The sequence below is a fragment of the Manacus candei genome, unplaced genomic scaffold, assembly GCF_025592945.1.
Source record: "Manacus candei isolate 608988 ecotype Guabito, Panama unplaced genomic scaffold, ASM2559294v1 h1tg000113l, whole genome shotgun sequence".
Taxonomy (NCBI): Eukaryota; Metazoa; Chordata; class Aves; order Passeriformes; family Pipridae; genus Manacus; species Manacus candei.
This window is the reverse complement of record NW_026138161.1, coordinates 1059850-1073973: the sequence shown is the minus strand read 5'-3', so window position 1 is coordinate 1073973 and position 14124 is coordinate 1059850. Positions and strand designations below refer to the sequence as shown.

Below are 14124 nucleotides of genomic sequence, written 5' to 3'. Positions count from 1 at the left end.
GTGACTGTATGTGCTGATTGGTTATTTTTTTCAGGAAGCAACTATAAATAGGTCCTGCTAAGTTGGCAGCTAAACCTTATCTTAGGGCAAGACAAAGATCTTTCCTTGATAAGGCCAGAAAGCCATCTCTCCTTTGCAGAGTTGCAAATGAAGAAAAGAAATAAAGGTCTGTGAAAGTGAAAACTCACTTTTAAAAAAACTTAATACATATGTGTGTGTTTACAGGACTTCTATTCTGGCCATGGCTTAGTAACAAAAAGGAGTTTCCTCAAAGTGAGGAGCAAACTCACTTAAAATTTCAGTTGAATCATGAAAACCACCCTATGAGAAGAGGTTCAATCCAGCAGTAAGCCCAGTTTTAACATTAAAAAAATCACAAATAACCAAAATATACTATCTATCTCAAGAACCTCATTGTCATGGACCCACAGGAGCATTTGCAGAAGTACTGCACTAGAGCTATTTCAAACTGCGTATGTGTGGCTGAAAGAGGAATCAACAAACACTTGATTTTAGCAGCTACCACCATTGTCACACCAGGCCACAGTGACACATTTCAGCTACTTCTTGATGAACTTCCAGTGCTGGTTTTCAAGCCTCCATGGCATTTGAATGGAGAGGAGGCCCTGCTTTTGGCAGCACTTGGGGCAAAAGCAACTTGACTTACCGGGAGAACGCTCATTGCACTAGTAAATGCAGATTCTCTCCTGAACTGCTTAATCTTGAAGGGGTAAGGAGAAATACAGTATTATTAAGTTTAGTCCAGAAGAAAACCAAATGACTCAGGGTATTCTAGGTCAGCAACTCTCTTCCTCCACTGACCTTGGGAATCCAGAAAGAAGAGACACCTTGAATAACTTGTAGCAAAATGCTTTCTGGTCAGACTATTCCTGCTGTCTCTCCCTGCTGTTCCCAGCACTCACACTCTGACCATAAAATCTCAAACCTCTGTTACACAAGTGCAGTGATTCCCTCCTGAGTTACCCCTTCCATACTGCAGACTCCCTTCTAGAGTCCAGTGTTCGCGACCTGACAGAAGCAACGTCAGATCAGTACAACCACAGCCAGCAGCTCTCTTCTCTTAAATCTTCCAGAACCCCGTCTAATTTTAAGAAACCAAGTCATCCCCCTGCAAATCTGCACCATGCAGCTGAAGCTACCTGACTCCACAGCTTAACCAGTTTCTCAACAAGATCAAAGTCTGTGCAGTTGTTCAAGGAGCTTTTCAATTACTCCTCCAGTTTCTATCATGAATTATGGCAGCACTTGAAGAGTGCCAAAATCCAGAGGGATCGGTTACTCCTGCCCTGTGACAGGCAGCAGGTTGGGGGGGACAGGATAAGCTGTAAGCACAGTGGCATTATATTATGCACAGATACAGTTTTGCTGCTGAATGATTGACAATAACTACTGGATGTCACTATTTTAAGGACAATGCCATTTGTGTAATTATCTGGCAGGGTTTCTCTTCAGCAACTGGCATTATTCACAAGGGAAGAATTACACTGAAATCCAGCTGTAGAGTAAGTAGATTTGCTATTCTATGCAGACAATCACTGTGCTTTAGGAGTTTGATACACATGGTATCTATCACCAGTCATTTTCATGCTCTCGGGGCCCGGAGAGCATTGAAATGACACTCCTTCTCTATTTCACTGTGCCATGTATATCATATGATTTCATACTTAAAAATATTTTAATATTCTCTGTCCTCACCTGACCATCTGTTTCTTGCTTGGAGCTAGGAAGAGACAAGAGAAGCTGCTTTTACTTAACTGATCCTATCATCTCACCGTCAAACAGGAAAGTGCCCCCCACAGAGCCCCCAGCCCTTTGGCCACTTTAGCCCTCAGCTATTCTGGTTTTAGTGAGTTCAAACCTGGGTTTATCTGTCACAGGAGGATGCACTAATGTCTGGGTTAAACTATGTAAAGTCCCAAACCAAACAACACTTGGCCCAACCCACAGTCTGAAATGGCACCAACAGAGCCTGACTGGGATTGGAACCGGTCCCATCCCGAACCCAGCTCCGGGTCCCAGCTGTACAACTGTAACCATGCAGCAAAAAAGAGAGGCTTGACATTATTCTTTGCAGTGCTGGCATGCCACAAGTGGGACTGAGCAGGGCTACAGCAGACCATACTCAAATATGCATGCTTTGCTACCGGATTCCAGGTAACAGCATTCCAAAGAAAACAACTGTCTGTTCCTCCTCTCCAGTGCTCTGGGCAGGAGGATGCCAAAGATGTCCTGTGAAGCATGGCAAAAAGAAACTGTTCTGTACAACCAGACTGTCTCAGTGCTGACATCTCCCTGTTCCATCTGCCCTGTTCCACCCCAGAAGAGGCCTTGCTCTGCCTCTGGGGCACATGGGAAGACGCTGGTCAAATGGTCACCCTGGTCAGGGAGGGTTCTGCTCAGCAGACTGGCTCTGATCCATGCTGGCTGCTCTATGCCTTTATGCTTGAGCTCACAGGGGAGCACTAGAGCAGTACAGAAAGGAAAAAATATAATGAAACTGCCCCCCTGAGTACAGAACAATGACAAATAACAAAAGAAAGCTATCTGTGGGAAATTGCTTCCTGAGAACAGCCTTGAGACCCGGAGTGGAGGCTGATGCAGGGAGGCAACAATGCTCCGATGCTGCTGCAAACACAAAGGTGCCAGACATCGACAGGAAGGAAAAACTCCTGCTGCAGGATCATGGCAGGAATGAGAAGACTTTTAGTGGCTGAGTGGCACTGGATAGATACGTCAAACACATAGGGTTTAAACACAGGTCTGTAGCTGCTATAGGGAAACAGAGGCTTTGGTGTAATCAGCACACCCCAGCCTTTTAGATAGCATGGCACACACTGGTAAAAGCAACATATGCTTACGTTAACCTCCCAGAAAATCTAGGAAGGTTTAATCTAATGCCTGCCCAGAAATTTCACTTCTTCCTGGAAAGTGGTGCACCTTGGCCAACAATGCAGGGGGAATGTGGAGGTACTGTTACCCCAGCTGACAACTTGTTCCTGGTGGATAGCAAGTGACAGTTGTTTATTCAAGTAGGAAACTCCAGCTATCACCTCAGCCACGGGGTTCAGACAAAGAGAAGGAACGAATGCAGAGCTCACCGATAAATGATGCCTCTTTCATGGAGGAACATAAGGGCTGAAATAATTTCTGCAGCATAGAACCGGGCCCGATCTTCATCGAAGCGACGCGACTTCTGAATGTGGAACATCAAGTCCCCGCCATTTACGAACTCCATCACAAAGAACAGGCGATCCTTCACACAGGCAAACACAACAAACATGAACAGCATTAATCACATCCTTGGTTGGGCCTAGAAAACTCTTTAAGTAAAACTATTATCTCCCAAATAAAAACGGATTAAGTACTCATGAGACAGTGTACGGGGGGGGGGGAAATGCTGATGCTTTTTCAGGAAAAATCAAGTCAATACCAGGAGGACCTGTTAGTACCTCTTTGCCCTGCACTCCTCCCAAAAGTTTTGCCCCCAGTCATGAAATGAATTCCCGTTCACATGTGGATTGGGCATATCAGTAGGTGCGTGCTCATCGCTAATCAGCTCCTGTTGGATTTTCCCTGAACTATCCTTAGCCTGAAACAGCAAGGAATGATACTCCGTCAGCATTCTCTAACCCGAGTGACACATGACAAATCTGTAAAAGGTCACTCACTCCCTAGTAAACACCTCAGATCTCTGGGGAAAGATGTTCCATAATACAATGTGCATAACCAGATTGCTCACAGACTGCAGCTTTGCCATGACAGCACAACATTGTCTCGAGGACATCCCACCATTATTTCTGAAGCATGTATGTTGTTTTCCAGGATGGGATTTCCTGCCATACACTTGCATGGCAGCTGCTTTTCAGGCCCTCAGATTCCAGCCTTCCTCTGATTAACCTGCAGAGACCTCTGGGCGACGGAGGAACTGATAAGGATGAAGTATAAATCAAAGCTTCTGCTGAGCAGAAAAGCAACCCATTTGATAATGTTCAGTTCATTAACCACAGCTGCTGGTCTCTGAGGTTTCTTTTTTGGCTTTGTTCTGGGTTTTGCAAAAGCCTACACATAGGCAGGCTCACTTGCTTGAGCTGCATGCTTAACAGTGAGTGGGGGTTCATTATGTGCAAAAGGGATGCTTGTTTGATTGTGAGAGGAAGGACACACAGAGATCTGTCCCAAAACTAAACCCTAGAATTGCTGCAGTCTGGTTCAAAAATTTCTCTTAATAATTGTTTCAGAACCTTCAGTATTTATTGTTTCAGTTTTACTCTGAGTATCAGGAACAAGCAAATTGGAAAACAGGCATACAATTCAACCTAGACCAGTCAGGCTTTTAACAGTAATATTTGCCCTTCTTTCCCCACAAGCCCCTTCCCATGTCTGATGTTAATCATCTACAAGCTACTTTTAAACCTTCTCTAAGTTTAAGAGGATAAGCACTGTCGTGCTCCACTTTTTGGCAGCCAGCCAGCTTGAAATGACTACTGGTATTAACATCTTGAGACGCACACAGCAGAAGAAAAGCAACCAGAAATCCTCTCATTCCTCAATGGACACAAGCAGGAAAGCAAATGGCTTGTGACAGATGAGGACAGCTTGTTTCTCAACGCCATCCTGGGCTCTGCCCAACAGTCCCTTCTGGGCTCCTTCCAGAAGATAAAAATCATTAAATCATGGAATCATTTGGGTTGGAAAAGACCTATAAAGATCATCAACTAACCACTAACCCAACACTGGCAAGCCCACCACTAAACCATGTCCCTAAGTGCCATATCTACACAACTTTTAAATACCTCCAGGGATGGAGACATTTAAAAGACTTCCCCAGGCAGCCTGTTCCAGGCACTTGACCACCCTTTCAGGGAAGAAATTGTTCCCAATATGAAACCTAAACCTCCCACAGTGCAAGTTCAGGCCACTTCCTCTCAGCCTGCCACTTTTCACCTGGAAGAAGACACCCACCGCCACATGGCTAAAGCCCCCAAAAGGTAGTGGTAGAGAAAGAGAAGGTCCCCCCACGAGCCTCTTTTTTTCCAGGCTAAACAACCCCAGCTGCTCCTCATCAGACTCCCCAGCTCTGTTGCCCTTCTCTGGACACACTGCAGTACCTCAATGTCTTTCTTGCTGTGAGGGGCCCAAAATTAAACACAGAATTTGCAGTGCAGCCTCACCACTGTTCCCAGCAATCTCACAGCACTACTGTGTGCAGCACCAAGGCCATGTGTTAAACGCTATCTCCAGTCTATATAAACAACAACACTTCATTGTTCACTCTGCCTTTATTAGAGGGCACTGAAAGACACCCAAGCTGACTCATCTACGGCAGCAGTTTGAGCCGGAGCAGCATGAACTGTGTAAACCCACCAGCAGCCTTGGCTCTTCAGCCATTATCAGATCTCTAATGCCACATCTTCACTGCAGCTGGTTCAACTCAGTCTGGCTGTGCTGTGCCTACCTGTTTGGCAGCCCTTCCTCCAGCTGCAGCACCGGTATTGCCTCTGCCTTGCCATTCAGGCCAATTTTACATCTCCTCGCTATTCTTCCCCGCCTCCTTCCTTGCTGATCTCTCCACATGACACATGCTTATCCAGCCCAGCTTGTCCAGGCATCTCCTCAAGCCTGTACTTTAAAAAGAAATCCCTCCTGCCAGATCCTCAACAGGAAGTAATTTAATTTACCAGCAGCCTGACGAGGGATGGTGTGTGTGTGTATTTATGTAAGTAATACATATGCTTGTATAAACATGCATATAGTTAGGTGAACACACATGGATTTTCTACTCTTTCCTTAAAGGGGAGCTTCAGGGAAACAAAGTTAACTCTTCCTATCTTAAAACATACATGTCTTGCTTCTCCAGTGCAGGCAAAACCCCATGGCCCACCTCAGACTCCTGGTTGTACTCCTCTTACCTAGATGCTTGAAGGAAGATACCACTTCTTTCTCAAATGTTGAAGTGAGCACTGAAACAGTTTTAAAATTCACATCACTGCTGTCACAGAATTAGCAGCTTTTTGCTAAAAACTTCTCTTGCTTCAGACTAACTGCACACCTGAGCAAGTATCACTGCATGTGTTATACAGTCACCCGCACCCATGGGCTCATTTCACAGGTCAAGCACAAATATAGAACTTTGGGCTACTCTATTTAATTATTTATTTGTTTGTTTGTTTATTTTAAGGAGTTCAGCTAGCCTTCTGCCCAGTTTTCTAACACTTACAAGTCCCATGGGGCTGCTGAAGAAAAGAGTAGTATGGGTATCACAACTGGTTTATAATGCAGCATTTGTGCATTGGCCTGCTACATGCCTGGCAACAAGCACTAGGAAAATCAGCACTAATGACCATCCTTTGGGGAACAACATCTAAAAGCCAGGCAAGGCCTCCCATTTTTAGTCTTAAGCAAGACCATCAGCTTGCCAAACCACGAAGACCAACCACTCTTTTGGGAATCACTGAAAAGTAAAATAAACAGGTGGTATTCTATTTTTTTTAAAAAAGAGGGTGAAGAAAGAGGGGAGAGAGGACAAGAAAATAGGGGGAAAAGGAAAAGAGAGAAAGAGAGGGAGGGGCAAGGGGGGGGAAGAAAGAGGCAGAGGAGAGAGAGGAGGCAGGAAGGGAGGTAGAGGAGACAGAGGAGACAGGGAGGGAGGGAAAAAAATAAAATAAATAAAAAAGGCAATTTAAAGACAGAAGAGTGAGTATATAACTTAAAAAGGGGCCAGGAAAAGGAAACCTTAAAAGAGCAGATAGTTCAGACACTTGCAAATTTGACCTAAGAGTTACGTGTCTCCTCTCTTGGGGATTACCAGTGGGAATAAGAAGGAGTTGAAAGATGAACTGGTTTTTGACAGGACCTAATGCTGAACTCCGCACATGTCTATTTTACTATTTTCCATTGCCCAGAAGTCTCCCTGATCTGCTATCTCTGTTTGACATCAGCAACAGCAAGAAAAGAGCACTTGAATCAACAGGAAATAGTGACACAAAAGGCTTTGCAGCAAGTGACAGCCACAGGAGGAAATCACATTGCACCATTCCTGGACTGGGATTGAGATGAATAAAGACACAGAGCAATTGTTACTGTAAATTAAAGAAACACTCGGAGGAAACAAAGTCTGTGGGATGAGGCGGGCTCATTTCAAGGCTTGCTTAAACCTAGAAATTAACCCTGACAACTGTTGTGCAAGAAAACTCTCTGGTTTGGGCTTTTTTTTTTTTCTTCATTTATTTGTTTAAATTTCAGTTTTCCATCCCTATTTGTTTACCTACTAGCAGGACAGGGTCTGTTGGAAGCATGCAGTCTGTCCTAAGGGCAGTGTTTGATAGCAATTACACATAAACATTGTATTTGTTTGTTATTCTAGGTGGGGGGTTTGGTGAGGCTTGAAGAAAATCCCTGGCTTCAAAAGCCACAGGAAGGACAATCTATAAACTGGTTACTGCCCCTTGCAAACACAAGCATGCACTGAGATCCATCTCAAGCATCACTTCAGCCCTTTGTCCTCATTAGATCCATAAGCTGTTTTAAACCCTCATAGCTTTCCTCTTCATCATCACAGGAGGAAAAAAATCAGATTTTATTAAAAGAGCACCCTTTTTCTCTTACTGTGCCCTAAAAGACCAGTGTGATGGCCAACTTCTACACTCTTCTAGTTAAGAGTCATAGCTGATGTCCATGGACAGCCCACATAAGATCAAAGACCTCTGAAGACAGCTTGGGCCCTCAAGTCTGATCACAGGCTTTCATGCGACATAAATCACAGAATCATCAGGATTGGAAGGGACCTTCAAGATCATCTAGGCAACCTCCAGCTTAGCAACACCATAATCACCCTGTAAACCATATTCCCAGTGGGACAGGGCATCACCACTGCCCTGCTTCAGGCAGCATGGAGGGAGGAGATGGGGAAAGACAAGTGTTTCCCATGTGCAGACAGGGAAGAAGACAACAGTCGCCCCTTCCTGTCACCCTACAAGAGCTGCTGTGCCACTGGAAGCATGGAAGCCAGGAGGGAATTCTCTCTAAACAGTCACCAGTAGAGGTTCAGGAGACCCACTGGAAAACACCAATGAGGCCTCTCTAGCCTCCAGTGCCACCAGGAATAGGTTTGGACAAGCTCTGCACACCCGTGGCAGCACAGCTTTCCCAGATGCTGCTTCTGCCCACGCAGGTTCCTCTGCAGGACAAGAGGATGAACCCATCAAGAACACAGCCCAGATGGAATTTCACCCAAGCCTCCTCTTTAGCTGACAGCTGCTGTACAAGGCAGATATGGAGACCTGGCTAACTGCATTTTAGGGCAAGGGTTCAATCTTACCCCCCCTAGAAAAATCAGCCTAGCTCAGGAATTCTGCTATGTTTGCATTTCAACTTTTTGGAAATAATTAATGCACACAACTCCTTAGAAAATCAGCTTTGGGCTCAGTCTGAGTTTACTGAAGCCAAAGGGTTTCCCCATGAAAACAGTCATTTTCCCCTGTTTTGGCAGTTTATGCTTTGCAGAGCAAAAGGCAGGCTTTCCAAATCATCCCCAAACAGAGACAGCTGTGTCACTGCTTCCCAGAGAAAGTTTATTGTTTCCAAAAAAGAGTAGCAGGGCTTAGGGAGTTTGCAAGCAAATTATTACAAGATAATTACAAGAGCTGGCAGGCTCCCTCAGCATTCCCAATGTTCCTGTTCTCCCTTCGTGGTCCACAACCCCCACACAAAGCAAATCTGCCTTAGGTCTTGCTGCAAGTGAGCAAATAAACTGTGATGTCTCAGTGCTGGGCTTTGGAAAGCCACATGTCCAACTCCCCCAGCAGTGCAAGTGGCCATCTGTATCTGGGTCAAGCCACTGCAAATGCACAGGATCTGAAGGAGGAATAATAAACAGGTTTGTTTCCTAATATTTATCTCTGTAGGACTAATGCAGTCAATGCCCACTGTTAGATGCTGCTCTGTGCCAATATGCCCATCCTTCATACCCAGCCCTTCACAGAATCTATGAATTCCTGTTGGAAATGCCTCCCCTCCCTCACTGCAGTCTTCAACATCCTCGTGAGGGGAAGCAGAGAGGCAGACACTGCTCTCTTCACTCTTATGACCAGTGACAGTACTTAAGGAAATGGCATGAAGCTGAGTCAGGGGAAGTTTAGGTTGGATACCAGGAAAAGCTTTTCCCCCAGAGGGTGGTCAGGCACTGGAACAGGCTCCCCAGGGAAGTGGTCACAGCACCAAGCCTCATGGAGTTCAAGAAGTGTTTGGACAAAGCCCTCAGGTGCATGGTGGGATTCTTGGGGTGTCCTCTGCAGAGCCAGGAGTTGGACTTGATGATCCTGATGGGTCCCTTTCAACTCAGCATATTCTATGACTCCACCATACCCAGCCCTTCACAGAATCATTAGATTCTATGAATCCCTGTTGGAAATGCTTCCCCTGCATACCCAGCCCTTCGACCAAGGCAGTGCCGCACCCTCACGAGCTGCCTGCTGCTCCCAGCTCCGAGGGAGGGCAGGCTCCTCAGGGGTGGTTATACATGGCAGTGTTTCAGAACCAGGGAAGATCTCAGCTGTCATAAAAACAGGCTCACCAAGAGGGAATCACTAAAACAGCCCTTGCACGCACACATGTGCACACGAGAGCAGATCTAATGAGCTCAGCCCCAAACTTCCAGACAAAGCCACTCTCACCTGATTGCAATGGAGCAAGGCGTGAAGATTTGGTCCTTTGATTTCAAATCAGAGTAACTACACCAAGCAGGGAAGGAACACCTCTGCTCCACACTTGCTCAGCTGGAACTACATGCACGTGACAGTGACACTTCTCAAACAGGGCCACGGCACCTGCTGCCCCAGCCCAGGACTCGCAGCCCAACACGGCAGAGAGGCAGCAGGTTTTACAGCCATCTGCTCGCTGAGTTGTGCTGCTCTCTGAGCTGCTCTGCCTCCCTGCTTCAGTGACTGCAGAAGTACCCTCAGGAACCTCTTCTGCCTCGGGGAAATCAAGCCAGGGATTGCATATACAGGCCTGGGGCTATTGAGATGGGGGGTCACTGTGTGATGCAGCCAAAAGGCTGAGAAAGGGAAGCTTTCCTCCTTCTGCTGGTTTTGTGTGGGTTTTTAAGCTGGAAGGAGGTGCAGCGAAAATTAAGCAAACTCAGAATGGGTATAAGGTGCACGTGGTGTCTCCTCCAGGCTGAGCAGCTGGTGAACACATTTCCGAGAAGTGCAGGTCACTTCCCCACACAGGGCTCGTTTTCAGCTTCTTTAACAAAGAGTCACCAACCTCACTGTCACAACTCTGTGAACTGGGCAGTTATCACCAGTTATCACCTCAACCACGCTCTGCTCTTTGACCTGCTGATAGTGGGCACCACGAGGCTTCCTTATGAGGCCACTGCAGTGAGACACATACACATAATAAATTGGCTCTTTCCATTTGCATAAGTAAACTCTGCAGGGTCCCTCGGGGTGAAGGCTGCCATGGTGCCTGTGTGCATGGCACAGCATTAACGCCAAGCTCCTGCCAGAAGAGCTGAACAACAGCAACCACAATCCAGGGTGAGCTGAGGGGAGTTGTGGGTTCCCACTTGCCCCAGGAAAAAAAATAAATAACCACAAATCTAACTGCACCCTTCAAATTTTTGCCCCTATTTTCTTAAACACTTGGCTGAAATCTCAAGCTCGTATGCTGGAGAGATTTTGTAACAAGCAAATTCAGTCACTTGTCTGGAACAATGCATGTTTTGGGGTATTCAAGTGAACCATATGTACATCCTTCTTCCTCATCCCTCCCCTTCAAGACAGGCTAATTCACAGAAGGATTACATGATTAGTTCATCTTTTCACTAGAAACTTTTACATAACATATACGCAAAAGGATGATTTTTATTGCTCTTGTTCATCCGTATCTGTTCCATTTCAAACAAAACCAGACCCCAACTAGGAAAAAACCCAAAACTCAGATACAAAGTCAACCAATTAAATTGTGTACAAAAAATGCTTGGTTTTTTAATCCCAAATAAAAAAGAAAAGGCAGTTTGGTCACTGTTAAAATAAAATATAAAAAACCCCATGAAACAAATTGAAAGAATTAGCAAGAATTGAAAGAAAGTAAAACAAAATCTTCCTCTCCAGACCTTCTGAAATGCTATAGAAAACTACATAAACACTCCTTGCCATCTGAAAGATCAAAAAAACCAAAGGACTGGCTGAACTTAAGAGGGGAATAAATTGAGGAATAAGGAACTAAAATGTATCACGCTACAGACATTATCTGTTAATCAAAGATTTATAGGACATCTGCACCCCTCAGCTGGCTGCTGGCATCATGATGTCTCAGAAGAGAGTAACACTGTGAACATCATGCTCTTTTTACAGCCCTCAGTTCAGAAAAAGGCTACTGGAATTCGTGCTTTCAGTATGGAGTCACCAACCTGCGACAGCTCTGCCCTGCTTTTAAAAATACTGATCTCTGCAATATCTGCTGGCTCAGCCTGGGCTGGGGAAGGCTAGACACTTACTTCTACAGCACAGCCAAAGGTCTTCAGGAAAATTAAGAATATCAAAACACCCAAAGGCCACTTGGAAACAGCTTGCTACGAGGGATCCATCCTCTCCCCTTACACATCACCTGGAAAGCAATACGGATTCAAAGAGACCAAAGCACCATTGGGTTGCACCTCAGCTTGTTACCTCTTCTCTGAGCTTCGACTGCCTTTGTTTTTCTCTTCCTCTTACTCCTCAGTACTGTCTGGCACCTGCTCCCTCAGGCTGCTTGAGAGTTGCTTCCATTTTCAGCCCTTTTTATGTTACAACTTCCTTGATTTTAAGGCCAAAAAATATTAGTTTCACATGCTGTGGCTAACCATAGGGAACAGCATCTCCTTCGGCTGCTGAACTTGGTAGTTTGTCCAAGTTACAGTCTCTCCCCTAAGCCACTGCAGATGGGGACAGGCATTTATCAGGTTCATGAAAATGCAAGTATCCAAAGTCCCTCAACCACCTGGGGTGGGAAAGTTACACTTGGGAGCTACAACATGGTGATGGCAGCTGACCCTTCTAACCCTCCAGCTCATGTTTTCACTTCAGCTTGTATCACCCCAATGTGCTGCCCAAATGTGGACACCAGGCAAAGTTCACAGATAGAGTCAGAAATGTCACTCTGATCTTGTTTCATCCCCTGCAAGCAAAACCACTCTGCCTGCAAAAAAGATCCTGACCTGGAACACTCCTGCAACGAAGTGACCACTGCAAGGTGTCACTGGACACCTGAGAGAGCCTTTCACACCAGGCTTTGGAGGCCTCACACATCTGCTTTACTGACAACTTGAACCAGAGTGCCAGCAAACACATCACGGGTTTTTGGTGCATGTGAACACTGTAAAACCACAGAAAGATGCACTTTTGGACCACTCTGTCTTTATTCAGTGCTAGATAGGACAGGAGGCACAGAAAAGCAAAAAGCAACTGTCCCTCCTGTTGTCATGAAAGCAACACAAGGCCACCACAGCACACACACCTGCAGAAGCCACACCTGAGAGTGAAGGCAGAGAGAGGAAATTCTCCTGTACCTCCCTGTCCAAGAGGCCCCAAAAAATCAACCCACTGCCCCAGGTAAAGCAGAACTCGAGCTCCTTCACACCTGACTGCAGCGAGCCCCTTAGAGGTGCCTGTGTTTATGACCAGAAGCCATGTCAGACTGTAGCAAGCTTTTTGAAACATGACAGGCCTAGAAACAGGATGTCCCAACAACATCTTCACTTGGTTTTGACTTGAAGCAACACTGAAGTGTGTGCTGGTCTTCCAGCACAGTGGCTTGGGGCAAGCACAGGCCTCAACTCTCTAGAATAAAAGTCTCAATGCCTGCAGAAAAGTATCCAAGAAATGCATTTGGCTGTCAGGTGAATACAGAGTTGTGCCTCTACAACATGCCAGAGAGGGAATGCTGGGGGTTCAGAGCCTGGGAGTTGATCAAAGCCTTCCTCCCTGCTCCCAAAGGGCTCCCTCTCAGCACCTTCCAAAGGGAACATCAAAGAGGCCTCACTGCTTCCTTAACACCCACCAGCACACTCCAAAGTCTGTGTCAGGACACTTGCTCATCTACCAGAGCCTTGGGAAGGCTGTTGCTGTCTCTCCAGCCTTCCTCACCTCCGCCACACCAGGCTCTGCCCCAGTCTGCCCTGTGCTCTATCCATTTGGTGACAGCGGAGTGGCTGGTGGACAATCAGGCTGATGCTGGAGATCTCCCAGAGGGACCATGGCTGAGGGACTCCCCTGGGCAATACAAGGGCACTTAGACTCCTCTTGTGGCACCTGGGTAGCAAGGGTACCAGCCAGATGCCACCACTCAGTCCCCCCCTTGGCTGTTGGGCTCTCACCTGAAAATTATGCCCCCCATAGAAGGCTCCAGGTTAGCTCTTAACACCACTAGGAGGTGAAACACAGGCTCAGCTGGGTAACCCATGACATGATACCCACACTGACCCTGGGAGAACTGCCTGAGTGCCCCAAGAGCCAGCAGAGATGTGGAGAAACCTTCCTCTTCAATGTCGAGAGCGTGACTTCAGCCTGCAGCCTGTAAAGGGAACAAAAAGCTGCGTGCCAAACAGCAGGCTGTCCTCGTAAAATGGGACCAGTTCAATGATTGTGCTGTCCTGGAGTCCTAGGCCAGTCCCGCCTGGCTTAAATAGCACCCCTGCCAGCTATTATCTTGAAGGACGCTCGTTATAGAAAATCACATCCCTCTGCCAAGTTCTTGTGTCTCACTATTTTTGGAACAACAAGGGCAGGCTCTGCCTCAGCAACTGTCAGCAGAGCTACAGGCAAAGCAAATCCATGTAACGATCAGGCTGACGGGAACAGTGCTGGGAACGGCATCGCCTGGGGGACAGTCCCCTGGAAGGACCCTTTGGTCGTGAGAAAAGGGATAAGGGCAATAAACACAAAACCCAGAAGCTATTTGACACTATTTGCATGGGAAGCTGATCTCCCCCAGCCCCTTTCATTCTCATGCATATGAGTGGAGACAAAAGGATTTAAAAGCAAACCACCTGTGCAGGAAGGATGGTTCCTAAACCCCCGAAAGAAGACAGGACCCACTTACGGCAAATAGCTATTTATA

At 46.4% G+C, this 14124-nt stretch overlaps 1 protein-coding gene across 1 annotated transcript in view; it reads right to left on the bottom strand.

The window, feature by feature from the left end:
• The window catches only part of PRKCH (protein kinase C eta), a 118909-nt gene that overhangs the window by 42603 nt on the left and 62182 nt on the right, over positions 1–14124 (bottom strand). The window contains exon 10 of the mRNA XM_051769874.1: positions 3120–3274. Coding sequence (XP_051625834.1) covers positions 3120–3274 — 155 coding nt within the window. The remainder of the gene's footprint in view (positions 1–3119; positions 3275–14124) is intronic.